At 51.3% G+C, this 18,769-nt stretch overlaps 1 protein-coding gene across 3 annotated transcripts in view; it reads left to right on the top strand.

The window, feature by feature from the left end:
* LOC144139792 (organic cation transporter protein-like) overlaps positions 1-18,769 on the top strand; it is an 87,652-nt gene that overhangs the window by 59,195 nt on the left and 9,688 nt on the right. For 2 of the 3 annotated variants that reach the window (XM_077672059.1, XM_077672051.1), the window contains one exon: positions 17,191-17,372. The exons of the other annotated variant lie outside the window; for it this stretch is intronic. In XM_077672059.1, the coding sequence (XP_077528185.1) occupies positions 17,191-17,372 (182 nt within the window). The remainder of the gene's footprint in view (positions 1-17,190; positions 17,373-18,769) is intronic. 3 annotated transcript variants of the gene reach the window in all.

Here is an 18,769-nt window from a genome sequence, read left to right as displayed (position 1 = left end):
AAAATCTTTCCTCAGCGTGCGCTGTAAAACATCCCAAAAGAAAACCCCATCCCAGCAATCTAGGAATACATGCTCAACTGTCTCTGGCTTTTTGCATACTAAACAGTCTTCCCCCCACGGCACAAACAGGCTTTTTTCTACCATCCAAGTCTTCACCGGCAGCACCCCATCGTGCAGCTTAAAGAAAAAGGATTTAACATAAGGCGGTACTGACATCCTTTTTACTCTTTTCAGCACATCCTGCCCTGTCCCTGCACGGTATATGGATCTGTACAGTGGAATATGCAAAGTAGTGTCGACAAGGTCTCCATACAGCTTTTTTCTTGTCACATTCGCCAAATATTCCATTGAGAAACGTGCACTCAAAAACTTTGTCGCATCCACAACCTCTCGAACATATCCATGAATTCCAGAAACAAAGCCATCACTTGAAACAACAAATTGTGGTAAAGCTCTGCCCAGACGCATTTGACAGACTGTGCGCATAAAAGGATCACGCATGTCACGCAAAAAAAGAAAGCGGTTCACAATCTGCGGCAAAAAAAGATGCGCCAGAGATAGACCACCGTTGCGAACTCTTCGGAACAGGTTAGTTCGACTAGTTCGCTCCCACGTAGAGCACCATATAAACACTGCGCACACTCGGTGGAATCTTTGCACATTGGCTCGCGAACAATGCAAAACCTGCATTACGTACCAAAGTTTGGACATAAAAAATAGATTGCAAACGGTTGCGCGCGCAAACATCGATAGCTGTTTTCCACCCCATTTTTCTGCCTTCTCTCGCATTTCGCTCGCCTGCCTTCTCCAGTACGGGTCACTGTCTCGGTAGTTCTCGAGCGGAACTCCCAAATACTTCGTCGGCGTGTCGTCCCATCTAATGCCGCCAAATGTGCTCGGTTTACAATCCCAGTCGCCGTGCCAAAAGCCAATACACTTGCCCCAGTTCACAGCACTCCCGCTATACCGGCAGAACTTTTTGAGGGTATCTATGCCTTCTAATATGCTTTGCCTGTCGCGGCAAAACAAAGCGATGTCATCGGCATACGCAAGTATGCGCACTTCACACGCTTGCAGTGCAAAACCTCGAAAGCAACAGTTTCTTGTAATGCTCAAACAAAAAGTTTCAATGTAAATACAGAAAAGTAATGACGATATGGGGCAGCCTTGCCGTACGGAGCTCTTAACTGAAATGGGAGAACTGACCTCGTTATTAATCACTAGGCTCGTCTTGCCTTCACTGTACGCCATTTGCACTCCCTGAGTAATCACTTGTCCTACGTTAATTTGTTGGAGAATTAAAATCAACAATTCATGCGAGACTTTATCAAAAGCTTTCTCTAGATCTATTTGTAGCATGGCTACAACTTGTCATGTGCTGTCACAACAATCAAGAATACTTCGGGCTATATGCACATTAGTTGTTATAGATCTACCTTTGATGCCACACGTCTGATGTGGCCCCACTATATCCTGTACTACAGACTGCAGACGCCCTGCCAAGATCTTCATTAGTATTTTATAATCCACGTTTGAAAGGCTTATTGGACGATAGGCTCCCATGCTCCTGAGTTTTACTACATCTTCGGTTTTTGGTATAAGAATAGTGTGCGATTGTCGGAAGGAGGGTGGCAGTAGATTATTCTCGTATGCTTCGGCGTACACATCACACAGCACTGGACTAAGTTCGCGTTTAAAAACCTTATAAAACGCTGCTCCAATACCATCTGGACCTGGTGTTTTTCCTGGGCTGAGGTCATCAATTGCTTTCTTTACCTCGTTTATGGTTATAGGGGCTTCAAGGTTGGCTCTTATGTCATCTCCTAAACGAGGCATCGCATTCAGAAATTCTTCTTTAAATTTGTTTATGTCTGTGGGATGAACAGAAAATAAAGTTTCATAAAATTCCCTAAACGCATGCTCGATATCGGCCTGATCAGTCCATATCCCCCTATCATTTTCAATCTCAGCTATCTTTTTCTTGCAAGCGTGTCGTTTTTCTAATCCAAGCGCTCGCTTGGTAGGCGATTCGTCAAAGAGCATCTTTTCAGCTCGCGCTCTTACTAGGGCACCATGATATTTTTCTTTATCAAGCCACGGACGCGACGGTGATATAAGTGTTAGTGACGCGCCTTATATCTTTAACGCATTCAAACTACATCGTCAGCGGCGTGCGTTGGCGACTCAGCGGCGTTATAGCGGCTTGATAACTGCGTGGTGTACACGTGATACTACAAACCCGATGGAAGAGAAGGCGGCGAGGCGGTGGGCTGCGGGGGCCGAGCGCAAGCGCCGCAAGCGGGCCGACAACCGTGCATTCGCACTTTCACATTCTCCCCCTCGGGGAAATGCGGGGGAATTTTTATTTTTAAATTAGGCAGTTAGTTTTACGTGAGAGCCAGCTCTACAGTACCGTTTGACGCCCGTTTGAATGTGGCAATCATTGATGTCGGTATCTTAATTAACTAAAATTGAATAATTAACTTTTTAGTGGCTTTAGTAAGCAGGCATGTTTGTATTGAAAAGTTGAACACAATGGTGTTTCCACGCAGTTTCATTTAGCTGAATTTTCCTAGCGCATCTGTACTCCGAGATATCAAACTGCGAAGTTTAATTGCCGTTCACAGGATTACGCATGCAAGACATCGACGACCAGCACAAAGCTACTCCCTTTTGTGACCTGCCTAACGGGGTGCAGACACAAGCAAAAGCGATAGCTGGCACGCTTTCAGTCTAGGCTGGCGTTATCACAATCTGCAGTACTCGGAACCGCTATCGAAACACAGAATAAAGGGGAGGAGCTTTGAACCGGACTTCGCTGTCTAGCATGCGTAATCATGTGAACGGAATTTTTTAATTCGCATTTTTGCCATGTGGCATAGTAAGAAAAGATAAGACATTGGGTAAAATAAAGAGTAGGGGTACAAAAGCACAAGTAGTCAGGAAATTGATGACCCTGTACAAGTCTAAAGGCAGGAATGGAGTCCGGTCTCCTGTAAGAAGTTCAGCAGCGACCTGCAGTAGCGGTCTTCGTGCACCCAGCGGTTGAAGTCCCCCAGTTTATCCAACCAAAGACGAACCACTCTTAGTACACTGGTCGGAGCTGTTCTGGATCCTGTACACGTCCACAAGAGATGATTCACATCCACTTCAGCCACCGGAGCCGGACACTTGGGCCATGTTCCTGGGCCTTGTGGTGTGGGTCCCCAAGTCCAGGTGACTGAAAGTGTGAGAGCCACCCCAGCCCGAAGCCTCCTGAGAGAAAATTTCTCCACCCAGGAAAGATTAGGAGGGAGGGAGCAGACTCAAGTGGGAATTAGGGCACGTGTGTCCTTTCTCAGGAGGGATCTCATGGCTAAAAGGCGGGAGCGTGGATCACTAGGAAGCGTGCTAGCGGCGGATTCAGATTCAGGTGGGGCAGGAGAGTGCGAAAGATTGTCCGCTAATTGGTTGAAAAAATTGTGACCGTGCCCCTGCACCCAAAGTACGCGTACCATTAGCTGTGCTGTCATGTGGAGGCTGTGAATGTGGTGGCAGATCAGAGGAGTCTTTGTCACTTGCTTTAGGTGCTTCACAGAACTGATCGAGTCTGTGTCTATATGCGCCTCTTTGATGCTAGGGAGGCCACTTGCAGCTTTGATTGCGTAATATACAGCTTGGAGCTCCAGTAGCAGCGGGTCTGGCGTGTCGGTGGAATAACAGCGCGAGCCTTTTAGTCCTGAGTGTGTGGAACTGACGAAAGCGGTCCGTCCTCCGTGAGGGAGAAGCGCTGCATCTGTGTACAATACACAGTAACCTTCAGGAACTGTGGTATCTGAGGTTGGCGCTGGCTGTTCACGGCGACGAAGTTTCGTTGTCTTATTGGTTTTTATTGCTGTATAGCGCCATGGTGAAAGGTCGTCTATGGTTTAAGTCACAGGAGGCTCCTTACTGAAATACGAATGGAGCGCTCCGACCATAGGTATAGTATAAAAACGCTTGGGCTTTCTTGCTTCTTCACGCTGATCTACAAGCTCCATGATAGCATTGAGCTGGGAATGCTGCTGTAAGATAAGAATCGGAGTGAAACGAGGAAGTGCCGTGATGGTGCGCATGGTCTCTCTCTTGATAGCCTCAAGCCTCGCCCATTGTTGTGCTGTCAGTATGTGAAACTGTGCCTGGTAAAGTAAGCACTGCTGTAGAAAACCGCGTACAATTCGCCGAGCTACCTCCGTGCGGGCTCCTCTACTCCGTGTTGCAATCCTGCGGATCAAGTGAAAGGTGGTCGGGGAGTCTTTCCGTGCCTTTCGGGGCCAATGGATACCCGAACGCGAGAGAGAGAGAATAACCTTTATTTGGGCCTGCAGACGGTGGGGCGCCCTTAACAGGGGCCCAGGTGCCGTGACGCGGCCGCGACGTCGTTACGATAGCACCTCTTGAACCGCACCCGGGGGCGCTCTACGAGGTCGGGAGGATCGTACCCCCTTACCCGTGTCGCACTCCGGCCACTGCCATTCGAGGGCCGCCGCAACCTGCTGGACGGCCTGTAGCTGGGTGTTATAGTCCTTGCTCTTCTTCGCCGCATTGTACTGCGGTGGGAGCGTAGTGGTCTCGCTGGCCTCACGCGGTCGTAGTTGACAGTTCCAGAGGAGATGAGCCGTAGTGGCTCGCTCCCTCGCGCACAGTCTACAAATGTCACTTTCATATACCTCCAGGCACACATGTCTGCCTAGCACTGGAGTCAGTATTGAATCAGTTTGCAGCTGTCTATACAGCACCACCTCCGCTCGGGTAAGTCCCGGATGCGGGGGCGGCATAGTCCTCCTGTTGAATCGGTACCACTGTAGCACTTCGTTGTAGGTGGTCAGGGGGTCCTTGTTACCTTCTGGGGGTTGCCACTCCGAGATTTCGACACCACTAGCCACCGCGCGGTCGGCCGGTCCTCGCGCGGCGGCATGGGCCGTCTCGTTCTGGTTGTCATTGCCCCGGCGGGATATACTGGGGCCCATATGTGCCGGGAACCACTTCACACACACCGCACTGTCACGCACTCCTGCTGTACAGAGGACACGCGCCGCGACACTGCACACCCTGTTCTGAGCGTAGTTTAGCACTGCTGTTCTTGAATCACAGAGCACCGTAGTCCACTGGGGATTCACTATGGCCAGGGCAATGGCCACCTCTTCGGCGTGTGAGGCCTTGCTAGTCCGGAAGCATGCGGAAGACTTGAGTTCGCCCGTTGTAGCCGTCACCACTGCGGCCGCAAAGGTGGCGTGCTGACTCTGGTGCTCGGCCGCGTCGACGAAGACTGCGCCGGTGTCTTGTGCATGTAAGTCCACCAGACCTCGCGCTCTAGCCATTCTGCGGTCGTGGTTGTGCTCGGGGTTCATGTTCCTGGGGATAAGACATACGATGAGACGGTTGCGTACGTATGCCGGTATCTGCTCCTTGGACTCCTGCAGGCCCCCTCGGGGGAGGAGGCCCACTTGGGGGAGGATGTAACGGCCCGTCCGTGTTCTAGATCATCATCATCATCATCATCACCAGCCTATCTACGCCCACTGCAGGGCAAAGGCCTCTCCCATTATTCTCCAATTACCTCGGTCCTGTGCCAACTGTGACCAATTTATCCCCGCAAACTTCTTGATCTCATCTGCACATCTAACTTTCTGCTGCCCCCTCCAACGCTTGCCTTCTCCAGGGATCCACTCTGTTACCCTTAATGACCAGCGGTTATCTTGCCTTCGCATTACATGCCCTGCCCACGTCCTTTTCTTCTTCTTAATTTCTACTAATATGTCTTTAACACCAGTTTTCTCAATGACCCACTCCGCTCTTTTCCTGTCCCTTAATGTTACACCTATCATTTTCCGCTCCATTGCCCGCTGAGTCGTTCTCCATTTAAGTTGAACCCTCTTAGTGAGCATCCAAGTTTCTGCCCCGTAGGTGAGTACCGGTAAGATGCAGCGGTCATACACTTTCTTCTTCAGCGACAATGGTAGGCTGCTGTTCATTATCTGAGAATATCTGCCATATGCACCCCACCCCATTCTGATCCTTCTAATTATTTCTGCCTCATGGTTGGGGTGTGGGGTCACAACTTGGCCTAAGTAGATATATTCGCTTACCACTTCCACTGCCTCGCCACCTATCTCAAAACGCTGTGCTGTACCGAGGTTATTGATCATTACTTTAGTTTTCTTCATATTAATTTTCAGGCCCCCGGTTCTACTCTGTTCGCCCAGAGCGGAAAGCATGCTTTGCAATTCGTCCCCCGAGTTACTTAGCAAGGCAACGTCATCAGCAAATCTGAGGTTACTGAGGTATTCACCATTGACCCTTACTCCCACCTGTTCCCAATCCAACGTTCTGAATACTTCTTGTAAACATGCTGTGAATAACATTGGAGAGATTGTGTCTCCTTGTCTGACACCCTTCCTTATAGGTATTTTACTGCTCTCCCTATGGAGGATGATGGTAGCTGTAGACCCATTGTAGATATCCTCTAGTATTCTTACATAATGCTCATCTACCGCCTGGTTCCGTAATGCCTGAATGACTGCAAGGGTTTCGACCGAGTCAAAGGCTTTCTCATAATCTATGAAGGCTATATATAGGGTTTCAGTATACTCAGCGCAGTTCTCTATCACCTGATTGATCGTGTGAATATGGTCCATTGTTAAATAACCTTTACGGAACCCTGCTTGTTCTTTAGGTTGACTGAAATCTAAGGTTGCAGAAATTCGGTTAGCGATTACCTTGGTAAGTACCTTGTAGACGACTGACAGTAAGCTGATCGGCCTGTAATTTTTCAGGTCCTTCATGTCACCTTTCTTATGGATTAGGATGATGTTCGCGTTCTTCCAAGATTCCGGTACCTTTGCGGTCATGTTCTAGATAGACGTTCTATTTGAGCGGTGCGCTGCGCTTCGGCAATCTCATCCATGGTATTATGGACACCTAGAGCGAGCAACGTTGCAGTGCTGGTGCTCTGGAGAAGTCCCAAAGCTGTCTTGTAGATCTTGCGGATAGTGGCGTCCACCTTTTCCCGCTCGCACTGCCGCCAGTTGTGGAAGGCGGCCACATATGCGATGTGGCTGACGGCAAACGATTGTACCAGTCTAGTGAGGCTGGATTCTCTCATGCCCGCATGTCGCGTGGAGATGCTCCGGATGAGATGGACCGCCGCTGCCGCCTTCGTTGCTATCTTGCTGACTATGGATCCGTTGGTTCGGTTCCGCTCGATCAGGAGGCCCAAAACCCGTATCTGTGCTACATCGGGAATCGCCTGGCCCCCTGTCGTACACACCGTAATGGGGGTTGGTGATTGCGGTTTACGCCTGCCCCTCGGGGGGAGGATGAGCAGCTCTGATTTAGAGGGGGAACATATGAGGCCCGTGCCATCAAGCTGGTCTTCGATAGCGTCGACTGCTGCTTGCAGAGTATCTTCGATGTGGCCGTCGCTCCCTCCCGTGACCCACAGTGTAATGTCGTCGGCATAGATGGTGTGCCGAACGTCCGGCAGCTGCCCGAGGCGGTTGGCGACGCCAATCATGACCAGGTTGAAAAGCAGCGGCGATACCACGGATCCCTGGGGGGTACCTCTGCTGCCAAGTTGCTTCTAGGGTAATTGGAGCTCACCGGCTCACATTTGCGTGTAGCGGCCTGTGAGGAAGTCCCGTATGTATGCGTACGTCCGCCGCCCCATGCTCAAGTGAGAGACTTGCGCCAGAATCGCAGAGTGCCGCACCCTATCGAAGGCACTTTGTAGGTAGAGGCCCAACACCGCCTTGTTGTCCCGGGCGTTGACCATGTCGTCGATGACCTCGTGCTTAAGGAGGAGCATGGCATCTTGAGTGCTCAGGTGACTCCGAAACCCTATGAGTGAGTCGGGGTAGAGTTCGTTGTCTTCGAGATAGCGCTGCCATCGGTTGAGGAGGACATGTTCTAAGAATTTGCCCACACACGAAGTGAGCGAAATCGGCCGGAGATGGTCGATACTGGGCGGTTTGCCCGGCTTCGGAATTAGGACTGTTCTGGCTGTCTTCCACTGTCTCCGGAGGCGACCCGCATGCCAGCACTTGTTATAATAGCGAGTTCGCGCAACGATAGCCTGATCATTGAGGTTCTTAAGGGCCTTGTTTGTCACTCGGTCGGGGCCCGCCGCCGATTTGCAGTCGAGAGTTTGCAGGGCTGCCCGCACTTCCCAGACTTCGATGTCCCGGTCTAGGACGTCATTGGCAGCGCCGCCATATTCGGGGTGCTGATCAATAGGGGAATCGGGGAGATATTTGTCCTCTAGGTGTTTGCTCCCCTCGGACTCGCCCCGCTCTGGGATGGCTTTGTGAAGGATGCGAGCGAGGGTGTTCTGTTGGTAGCCTTTTGTCTTAGTCTCATCGAGCAAGTGCCGGAGCAGTCGCCATGTCCTACCCTTATGTATCTGGCCATCGGCGTCGCTGCATACCTCGTGCCACTGTTGAGCGCTGAGCGATTTGCAATGCGGCTGGATCTCTTGGTTGAGAATGGCGACTTTCTTACGGAGGCGCCAGTTGGTGCGTTGCTTCCTCCAGCGCGCTTGTATGGAACGCTTGGCCTCGAGCAAGTGGGCGAGTCGGCTGTCCATTTGGCTAACGCTTTCGTCAGTCTCGATCGTTTGGGTCGCCTCGGCCGTGGCCTGCATGACTGCTGCCGTCCACGCCTCGATGTCTTCGATTTCCGCACTTTCCTCAGGTAGACATCGCCTGAACTTATTCCAGTCCGTGAGCTCATGTGTGCGGGTGCTCTGCGCACTCTGGGGTTCAGGAGTGGAACGCGCACTTCGAGAACGTAGTGGTCGCTCCCGAGTTCCTCGCCCGTGTTCTGCCACCGCGCCCCCGGGGTGGGAGCTGCCGTCTTAATGAAGGTGAGATCCGTAGTAGTATCACGGGTGACTGATGTACCGATACGCGTGGGGTACGCCGGGTCCGTGAGCAGCTGCAGCCCGGCCTCAGTTGCGTCCTCCAGCAAGTTACGGCCTTTGACGGTCGTTTTCGGGTAACCCTAGTCTTGGTGTGGCGCGTTGAAGTCGCCCCCGATCAGAAGTGTACTACCCGCGGCTAGTCGGTTCGCTCGATGGAGGAGCGCCCGAAACCGCTGCTTGCGATGGGTCGGATTGCTGTACACCGTGACGAGAAGGATGCGTTCTTTGTGTTTCTTGCCAACAATCACTTCCAGCGCGCAGTGTTCGATCGCACTGCTTTCGATGAGACTGTGTTCTATGAACATGAGGTCTTTGCGCACGAGAATGCACACCCCTCGGCTGGCCCCCGTGGACGTCGCACGCGCGCTGGGTGGACGCGCGTCCGCCCGATACCCAGAGAGCTGCGGCGGGGACTCGCTGAGCTTTCCCTGTAGCATAATAACATCGGGCTTACGGTTGAGATGTCGGAGGTATTGCTGTAGTATGGCTTTCTTGCCAACGTATCCATTGCAGTTCCAGTGCCATACCAAGAAGTCTCGTGCGGGTGAGCTCATTGCGAAAAGTGCCCGTGCGTTTGTTGCTGATTAACCGGCTGGAACTGCTGAGGGTCCCCACCTAAGCCTAGGAGCGACATTAGCATTTGGAGTTGGGTTTGCATTTGCATGATCATGGTCTGCATGTTACAGCACGTTTGTTCTAACTGCGCACTGCGCTCGTTTGACATTTTAATGAAGGCGTCGGTGCGTTCCTCCAAGTTCTCAAGCCGTACTAGTAGCTTCCGTTCCTTGGCGGCCTCGAGTGCCCTCCGCTTAGGTGTCGGCTCCGCTTCCCGCTGTTGACTTCGTGGGTCCTGTTCTGGTCGTGCCTCCAAGGTGGCTGCCTCTGCGGGCGGCGGGTTGCCTGATGGTGATGAGTGCCGTTCGGAGGGCGCTTGCTGCTGTAGGGCGAGGAGTCTGTCCAGCTTCGTGTTGATGTCCGCGTTCATGCGTTCAAGTTCAGTGATCTTCTGGCGTAGTTGGGCGTTTTCGTTCTGGAGGGCCTTCATTGCGGTGTCCTCCGTTTGGGATGGTCGTACAGGCGTCTTGGGTGTTTTGAGGGTATCGGCCCAGGCGACTCGTTCACGGGTTACCGACGGCTGTCGGGCGCGACTTGTGCTGCGCTTGCTGGTAGAGCGGCTTCCACTGTTGCCGCGCGTTTGCAACCGCGATCTTCTTCGTGTGTTCTCGGGCGATGCGGGGCGCAATGGCGGGAAATCGGCAGCTGTGTTGTATTCCGGGAAGCGTTGGCTGCCTAGAGCATCCATCTTGCGGTTCCACTGCCGGCGCTTGACAACATAGGGCACCTTGAACTTGTTTGTGCACTCGCGAGCTCCGGTCACGTGACGGCCGCCGCACAGCTTGCATTTAGGCGTGCAATGGCGGTCGTGGTCCGCGTTAGGGGTAGCCTCGCGACATGCAATGCATACTCGGGTGTCAGGGAAGCGGCATACGTCGCTTCGATGGCCGACTTTTCCGCATTGCCTGCATACATCGAAGTGCTTCCTATATAGGCCGCACCGCAGGAGAATCGGGCCGTATTTCACATAGTTGGGGACCTTGGGCCCCTCAAACAGGACGATTACCGCTGTCGTGTTGCCGATTTTGTGTGCTTGTAATGCCAGAGGGTTCGCCTCATTTACGATATTGGCATTGATCTCGGCGGGGGAGTCCTCGATCGCGATTCCTCTGATCATACCCTTCACGGTGCCTTCGTGTGCCGCTTGATACGCGCTGACCTCGTAATTCCTGCCTCCTATGAAGAGGCCTTGCATGCTGACATATAGCCCCGCTCGGCGGGGATCGGGGGTGCTCACCACGATGATATTTTGGACCACGTTAGTGCAGATTGTGTCCGCGTTTGCTTCTTGTTTCGGGATTCCTGCCGCTGCGACTACGGCGGACATGATAATCGTCGCCTCGGTCCTCGCTATGTTCAGGCCTCCACGTGGCCGCACTATTATCTTGATATCGTCCTTTGGCAGTATCGGTGGCATGCCTGCTGCTTTCGTGGCCGCTGCCGTGGCTCTCCTGGCGTAACTAGCTCGCTCTCGCGCTCTCGACGTATGTTCAATCGATGGGGACTCACAGGCTTTCGAAGCGTCGTCGGCGGCAGCAGCGGGCTTTGTGCGCTTGCCCACTGTCGTCCATCCCGCCGTATCTCTGGGAGTTATGTCGCTGCCTTGAACTCCGATGCTCGTGCGACCGTCGTGGCTGCCGAGCTGCAGATCCGAGCTCCTATCTTCCTTCGGTGCCGTGCTAATATCCATCGCCGTGTCCGCGTGGGCCATACCGAGCGGTGGTTAGGCCTAACGGCCGGTGCCGGCGCTCCCGGGGGCCGTACTCGCGCTAGGCCTCGGCTAGGCTTAGCGGGGCGGCCACGCTGTGCACAAGAAAATCGTTCGTAAATCGAGTAATTCACGTACCACTTCGTCGACTGTGGTGTCAGTCGGTGCCGGAGATGGTACCGCCTACTGTGGTAACAATGAAACTTCGGTATAGGATAATTAGCGCTGCGATAATTGGCATATTAGCGGGAGCCGACGTGAAGCGCGTCCGCACTCGCCGGCCTCCTAGCGGCCAAAAAAAACCCCGAACCCGACTGGTGGATCTGAAGTCCGAGCACCCGAAGCTCTTCCTTTTCTGGTATTGCGGCTGAACCAATCTTATGTTAACAGTGAGCCTCGGTGGCTAACTAACTCCCCGCCTTGTTAGCCACTTGTACATAGCCAGACTTCTCAGCTGAAATTTCCAGGCCGGCTGATTGCGCAAAGGCATGGAACACACCCGGGCTTGCTGCAGATGACGACACTGCAAGTCGAGGTCTCGGTTTGTAGACCACAGTGTGACATCGTCGGCGTAGATGAGAAATTTCACACAAGGGATGTCTTTTAGCTTCCATGCCAATGGTGCAAACGCGATGTTGAACAGTAGAGGCGCAAGCACGGAACCTTGCGGTACCCCACGGTTCAAGTCAAACAGGCCAACAGGCTTTCCGTCCACTCGTATTGAAAACGTCCTTGAGCACAAGAAGGAGTGTACCACTTTGATGACAAGAAGTGGAACCCCCAAACACTTCATGTTTCCAAGTATTGTTTTGTGTTCCTTGTTGTCATAAGCATTGACAACGTTTCTCATCATCTTTCTTCTTTCTCCTCTTTCTCCTCGCCCACCGCCACAGAGAAAGAAGTATTTGAAGAGGGGAATCCGCTGGGCTGGGACCACGCGGGCGGGCGGCGCGTTAGTGTCCATGTTTCGCGAAGAGGAAATGCAGCATGCGAAGCAGCACAACAGATGACGCATCAAGTACGTTGCCATAGTTTACATGCTCTTCTACGGACGCGACGCACAAAAATCGTAATATCAGAGATTATATTGTGGAAATCGCCAGATTTGTTTCTGTAAAATGAATAAATTGAAGTGCTGGACATTTTAGCAGCAGTTATTAAAAAATACTGCCCCAGTTACAAGCCGTACCGCGCTTCAAACTAAACAATAGAAGGAAACCCGGAGCAGACGACGTCTGCCGACGTCGCCTCCTCGCCACAAATTTCTCTCGCCGCTGTGGCCTCTCGCGGGCTTCTCAGATTTGTGCCCGTTTTTCATGTTGCACAGACAGGGCATGGAAGTTAGGACAGTCTAATTATGAACTAATGGTATAGAGGATACGAGCTATCATTCACTGGAACTGGAAGCTATATTCTCAACCTCATGTTTTTTTTTTTTAGTGTAGGTTTCGCGTTCTAAAAAAATCACAGCCCTTCGTCTAACGACAACCATGTTTGAAACGGGAAGACTTCTTCCGCCGCAAACCGACTCCAATAAAAGCCCAGTCCCGTGAGCGATTCGTCGGCGTCGTCTGCCCAAGACGGCAGCTGGATATGCACTGACTGACCTTGAACCCTGAGCTTTTCGGAATGCACGCCGCGCGCGTTTTCCCTTTGGCGCCTCGCGACAGAGGGCGCCTCAGTGCCGTGCCCGGCGCCGTGATTTTATCGCGCCTCCGGAACAAGCCCTCTTGTGCCTCCTCAATAATTCTTCCTCCGTGCCCACCGCAGACCGACCTCTGCTTATGCTGCGCTGTGCTTCCCCGTTCCCTACTCTCCTCCTTCACTCTCCTCCTCATCCTTCCGCTGTGGATTTCATCCTGGCGCACTCTTCGCCGTCCATTAATTCTCCGCTGAGCTCCCAGTTCGTGCTCTTTCATCCTCCTCTTCAGGAATAGATCGGTAGGTTACGAAGAGGCAAAACGCACGAGCAACCGTTTAAATGTACACAGAAAGTTTTTTTCAAAGCTGGCTATCAAAATAAGTCAGCTGATAGAACGAATAAGGGACAGTATTTGAGGAAAGTATGACCCCTTTCTGATGTACGTATAACCTGTAAACAGTTTTTAACGATGCCCTTTCATAATGGGTGAGGGGGACTGCACAGTGCGCATTTTTTTTCCCGGCATGCCTCTTGGCGACAGATGGTGAGGCGTTTCATTTGACTTGGGTTGTTGACAACTGGTGACCTGGCCACGTCACGGCCGTATTATTCAGGTCTCTTCCTGTCCAGTTCAGCGCTAATTTTTGTAAGACCTCAGTGAGCTATAGGAATAAATTTTGTGAGTTCTGCTTATGTATCTGTTAAACCTGCACTCACGGTCTCCTGGTTAAAAGTGAATCTCAAATAATGAGTTGCTGGTTACCAAGCCAGCGGCGCCCTTAACTTTAAGCACCTAGGGGCTCTTTCGAAACATATGTGTCTGCGTGCCTCTTCGCTGCTACTCTTTGTACTGCTCGAAGTTCACGGCGCATGCCCAGGAATCTTCGTGTTTGTGGCAGGCACTTCGCACCCGTAACGTGCAATATTCCACCATTTAGGGGAAGCATTGGCTTGTAAATGAGCCTCCCCTAACCGAAAGTCATCGCCTCCTGGGTTTTTCCCAGAACACAGGGTAGTTTGTCTGACTGTCTTCGAGCCGGCACACACGTGTTCTTGCTTCTTGTTTACAGCGACACCAATTAGAGATAGATTAACAAGTATATATATCACGCACCCCATCCCAAACAATATCAGATGACTCCCCTAGTGACCAGGCAGGCAGACCCCCGCTTGCTTAGCCCTCCTGGTATACTAAACCGCCCGTGAATGTTACATACAAAAAACGCATTTAATGAATCATGGAAAAGCAAGTTGATTGTATTAGGTATGCGGCTTGCTTTAAACTGCATTGCGCTTGTCGTAAAATCCGTTGTGTAAAGCTGCTTACGTTAATTTTCTGTTTTCGCTAAACAGGGAAAAGGTCAATGTTAGCTTGATGTGGAGTCAGAGTTACTGCTTACAGTGGTCGTGCTAGTCGTGCTAGATTGCATGTAGATCGTGTTTGAGGTTGATTACTTCCGTGCATTTTTATTGTACATATGAAAAAAGGGAACTCGTCGTCTACCTGCAACGCATTTTTGTAACACTTATCGGCTGCCATTATTCGCCCGCTAAATTCATCCACACGGCTCTACACCTTCCCTAGGCAGTGTCTCAATTGTTTCCCTTTCAGAATGGCAGTGAGCAGAATTATTCCAGTGTTGGCACTGCTTCAGGATCAACTCCCGCTCACCTTTATGTGCACAGCACTTAAGGGGCTCGCCTTGTCATCGTAGCTCGTTCGCTATCACAATGTCTAGCGACTGCAGCAATCAAGCGGCGCAGCGAGGTAATTAAAAACAACCCAAGAAGCAAAAGCAAATTCGGCGCGAAGAACCGCTGAGAATGGGCAGGTCGTTATTCATAAAGCTGGTCGCGCTCCTGAACTACGCACTCATGATTCGCCTGAGCAAAAACAAGCCTTTGACTGATTACCTGGGCTGTGAACGGACAGGTGTTTCGTACGGATGTTTCGTGTTTCGTATGGACTGGAAAAGGTGCAGGTGCGAGGTGCTCGCAAAACATAGTTTACGTGAGGAGAACCCGTTTGAAAGCCCAAGCTGTAGCGTAGAATTCAAACGGTCATTTGTCATGACCGTACTTCCGGTAAAACGCAGCTGCTGCAGGAATAAAACACCAGCGCGATACTCTCGTTTGGTACAGGAATCCTTTTTTAGCACTTCATTTCGCTCTGTTTATGATCGATGGATATGACGCCAGGCTCTGTGAAAGACTGAGCAAATGCCCCCCCCCCAAAAAAAAAAAAAAAAAAAAAATTAAAGCCGTCATATTCAACGTGGAAGCTGTCGGAAGTGCAGAGCAGTGATTCCCCATAATGGGCTGTGGCGCTGTTATCCGCTTACTGCTACCACCCATCACGCCGTTCGCCTCCCTGTCTCACTCCTCTCTTGATGAATTCAACGATGGTTTCTCCAACGCAACTCAAATTTTCCTCCTTCACAGTCCTCTCGCGCCGACTGCAGGGAACAGCGCGACGAGGAGTTCTGTTCTTTTTGTGCGTGCTTCCATCCCGTACATGCCGGCGGCTTACTGCGCAGTTTGGAACGCGTTGCTTTTGGCGGGCACTTTTTCGCTTACTATTGTAAAAACTAACCCAACGGGTGTTCCTAACTAAATGAACGCTAGGGCTGCCGGTTATATACACACATTATGCCTCAAATGTGCCTGCAATTTTTTTTGGCGCAAAACAGCGGGAAGATGTATGACAAGCGCCAGCAGTTCACGAGTTTCGAACAGTTGTGACTGTTTAACCCGCTTGTTATGCAGTGAGGCCGTGGTGCTCTACTTGGGTCCATTATCTCGCTGCACCGCCGGATTCCGGCTGTCGCTAGACATGGTGGCACCGAACGAGCTACGACAACAAGGCCAGCCCGTAAACTGCTGTACACTTAAAAAGACTTGTTGCATGCTTTCATATAGCCCATCAGAAAAAAAACTGCAAAAACACTAGGTGGGTGATGAATTTCCATTGGCTTACGCTGCATTACATAGCACATGTGTAACGCACAAAGCACAAACTACTCGTGCGCATAAGAAATCTCACCCACGTTTTGTTTGGCCTTCAGCTTTTGAGGAAGCAGCGTCGCAGCCGCATGGATAGTGATCCTGCAACAAGTAATTACGATGAGTCTGAAGTCGATGTTGTAAGCTACGGTGAACAGCGGCAGAAGGGTCTGAGACAAACCTATCCAAAAGAAACGCTTTTCCGAATGACTATGCTGAAGGATCCTGAGCAAAGATTTTGCATAGCACTTTCACTGAACTCTTTATCGTACACGACCGTATATTGTTGCGTAAAGCTGAGCAAGACCGGCAGCCGCTGTGTACAGGCAATTTCTTTTCACCAGGTACCCATGAATTTGCTACGGGGGAAGTGGCTTAAAAAGACACTCCTAGGATAAGCGCAGGGCTTACCGCAGGCATTGACCGGGAACTCCTGGCATACCCAACTTTGCTATTTATGGGCTAATAAGCCACCGCTTATTTCAGTTGGGCTTATAAGCCAAACCATTTGGGGGTTGGAGCCCGGGTCTCCACAGCAGAAGCATTGTGCGATACCACTGAATTGAGTCTGCACTTTGTCAGCGGAGGAAACAATGGTATGCCAGTGTGTGCCGCGGGACAAGCGAACGTGACGGAGCGTGAGTACAACAGGTACAGCCAAGCCTCGCATACTCTGATTTTGGGGAAGCTGTGGCATGTGTCCCCAGTGTGCCCGTTGAAATGTTTTGCGCCTAAAGACAAAGAAGGGAACGCGAAGAAAAACTCGCTATACCTATGTAGCTGTAAAGAAGTCGATAACTATCGCAAGGTTTTTTCGTTTGAAGCGCGTAAGCACACTTAAGTGCCCCGAGAATATTTTGCGTTTCGAGGTCGCTTTGTGCGCTTTTGTTGTGGCTACAAACAGGGGTTTGAAGCTCCACACCTTAAAGCTTATGACATTCAGGAAAAATGTATGCGTACTCTATCCTAAATCAACACGGCTGGAGAGTTGGAATTGCGTAGCTTTACTGTGTCTCGTTTCGTCGACACTGCAAAGCGATTTGCACAGTGTGCGTATTAGGTTCCGTATTGTGTGCTGCTGATAGGTTGGAGCCAATGCCTTAAAATATCGAAAGCTCCGCGCTCATATTGCGTTCATTATCACTGCAGGTGCATTAAAAAGCGTGTGCAAAAACGGCCCAAGGGGCTTATTTAACCTCCCCCTTTGTAGGGTCGCGTGGATGAGGCAGTAAACGTCAGACTGTATCGACACTGCATACCCCGTTACTCTTATATCTATTACAGGCATACCGGATCTGAGCCTGGCGCTGAATATGACGAGCCGCTGCATGTTTGTCGTCACGACGGGCATCAAGTGGGTGTTCACCATGGAGGTGTTTCCTACTCCCGTCCGCGGTTTCGGCTTTGCGGCGGCTTTTACAGTGGGCAGGATCGGAGGAATCCTTTCACCTTTCACCAGGGATCTGGTAAATACGACTTTTTCCGCATTTTTGTGGACGTGCGATTGCCTGTTCTCTTCAAGAAATTTTGAGGGTTCAGTCTCCCGAAAGCTTTCGCAACATCGAACCATTCGATTCCCTGCCACGGTGACAGTTTTTCTGATGAAGGTTAAAAGCGAAAGCGCCCGTGTGTCGAAATTTAGGCGCACGTTAAAGGCACCTCGGTGGCCAAAATTTATCCGAAGCGACCCATTACGGCAGGCTTCCTAGCCCTGGTCAAGCTTCGGTACGTCCATCCCCAAACTTTGAATTTTTAATGAGTGGCAACACCATGAAACATGACTTTAGGTATCGGTTATACTGAACCCACCACAGGGAATTGGAAATTTGAACCTAGGGCTGGTGATGACGAAAGTACTGAGTTAAGAGGCACAGCGTAGTGGAGGAGAAGGAATTCATCTTTGCCGCTTGATGATGTTCACGTGGCGCCGAAATCCCAACACAATGGCGTTTCGGTTATTCACCTTAAGCAGAAAAACGGCCGACCCGGCACGCATGTTCCTCGGATTATCTCAGTAGCGAAACACCCCAACAACCTCGACGAGTCACACGCTCGTCCTCTTGCTCAATGCGCTCCTCCATAACGGGAATGAATGACATGAGGCTGCACATTTTCGTGTCAGGAATCATGTACCGATAATATTGTCCCGAACCATGCCTTATGACTAGGGACCGTAACTTTTGGCAAAATGCCTATGTTACCCTGTAGCACGTATCAAATGAACTAAGGGATGGGATTATTTAAAGCAATAGTTTATTGTGCCTGTAAGTGCCAATTTTGAATATATAGGTATTTTAGTGCCTATTTTGACTATATGGGCCTATGTGGGGTTTCAGCTCCAAAGAATGCCTTTTTCGTGTTACATGTGCCTTGGATTTTTTGAGCCAAGAACTGTTCTCGATTGAGAAGCCCTCAAGTTTTTTGTCCCACGCCGTTCGTGAGGAAAATCCGCGAGCCGTGACAAACATGCCGAGAAACGCAAACTGTGCACGAGCCTCCGCCACCACGAACTCACCACATCGGCCAAGCCGCCCGAGGCCCGTACGAAGCGACACCGTAGCCAACCACACCGACGTAACACCTGCCAACACGAGCTGTTTTGTAGCGCAAGCTACACTACGCTACCTCGGGCAGTCTTCGCGGGGTGACCAGTTTTGCCCTTGAGCGGTACAGGTCAAACCATACCCCCTTCCGCAAGCGCCTGGCATGGAGCAGCGGCCCAATAACGGGGACAGATAGGCGGCAGGGGAGAGATTGGCGAGGAGGGAAAGGAGACGTGCATGTGACCCGTGCGCGGGACGTGGCGGAGAAAGGCGAGGAGGCCGCCGACGCCGCAGCAATAAGAGCTCGCAACGAAGCAAGG

The sequence above is a fragment of the Haemaphysalis longicornis genome, unplaced genomic scaffold (assembly GCF_048455015.1).
Source record: "Haemaphysalis longicornis isolate Haplotype H1 unplaced genomic scaffold, Haemaphysalis longicornis Haplotype H1 scaffold_1, whole genome shotgun sequence".
NCBI lineage: Eukaryota > Metazoa > Arthropoda > Arachnida > Ixodida > Ixodidae > Haemaphysalis > Haemaphysalis longicornis.
This window is presented reverse-complemented; position numbering and strand designations above follow the sequence as displayed.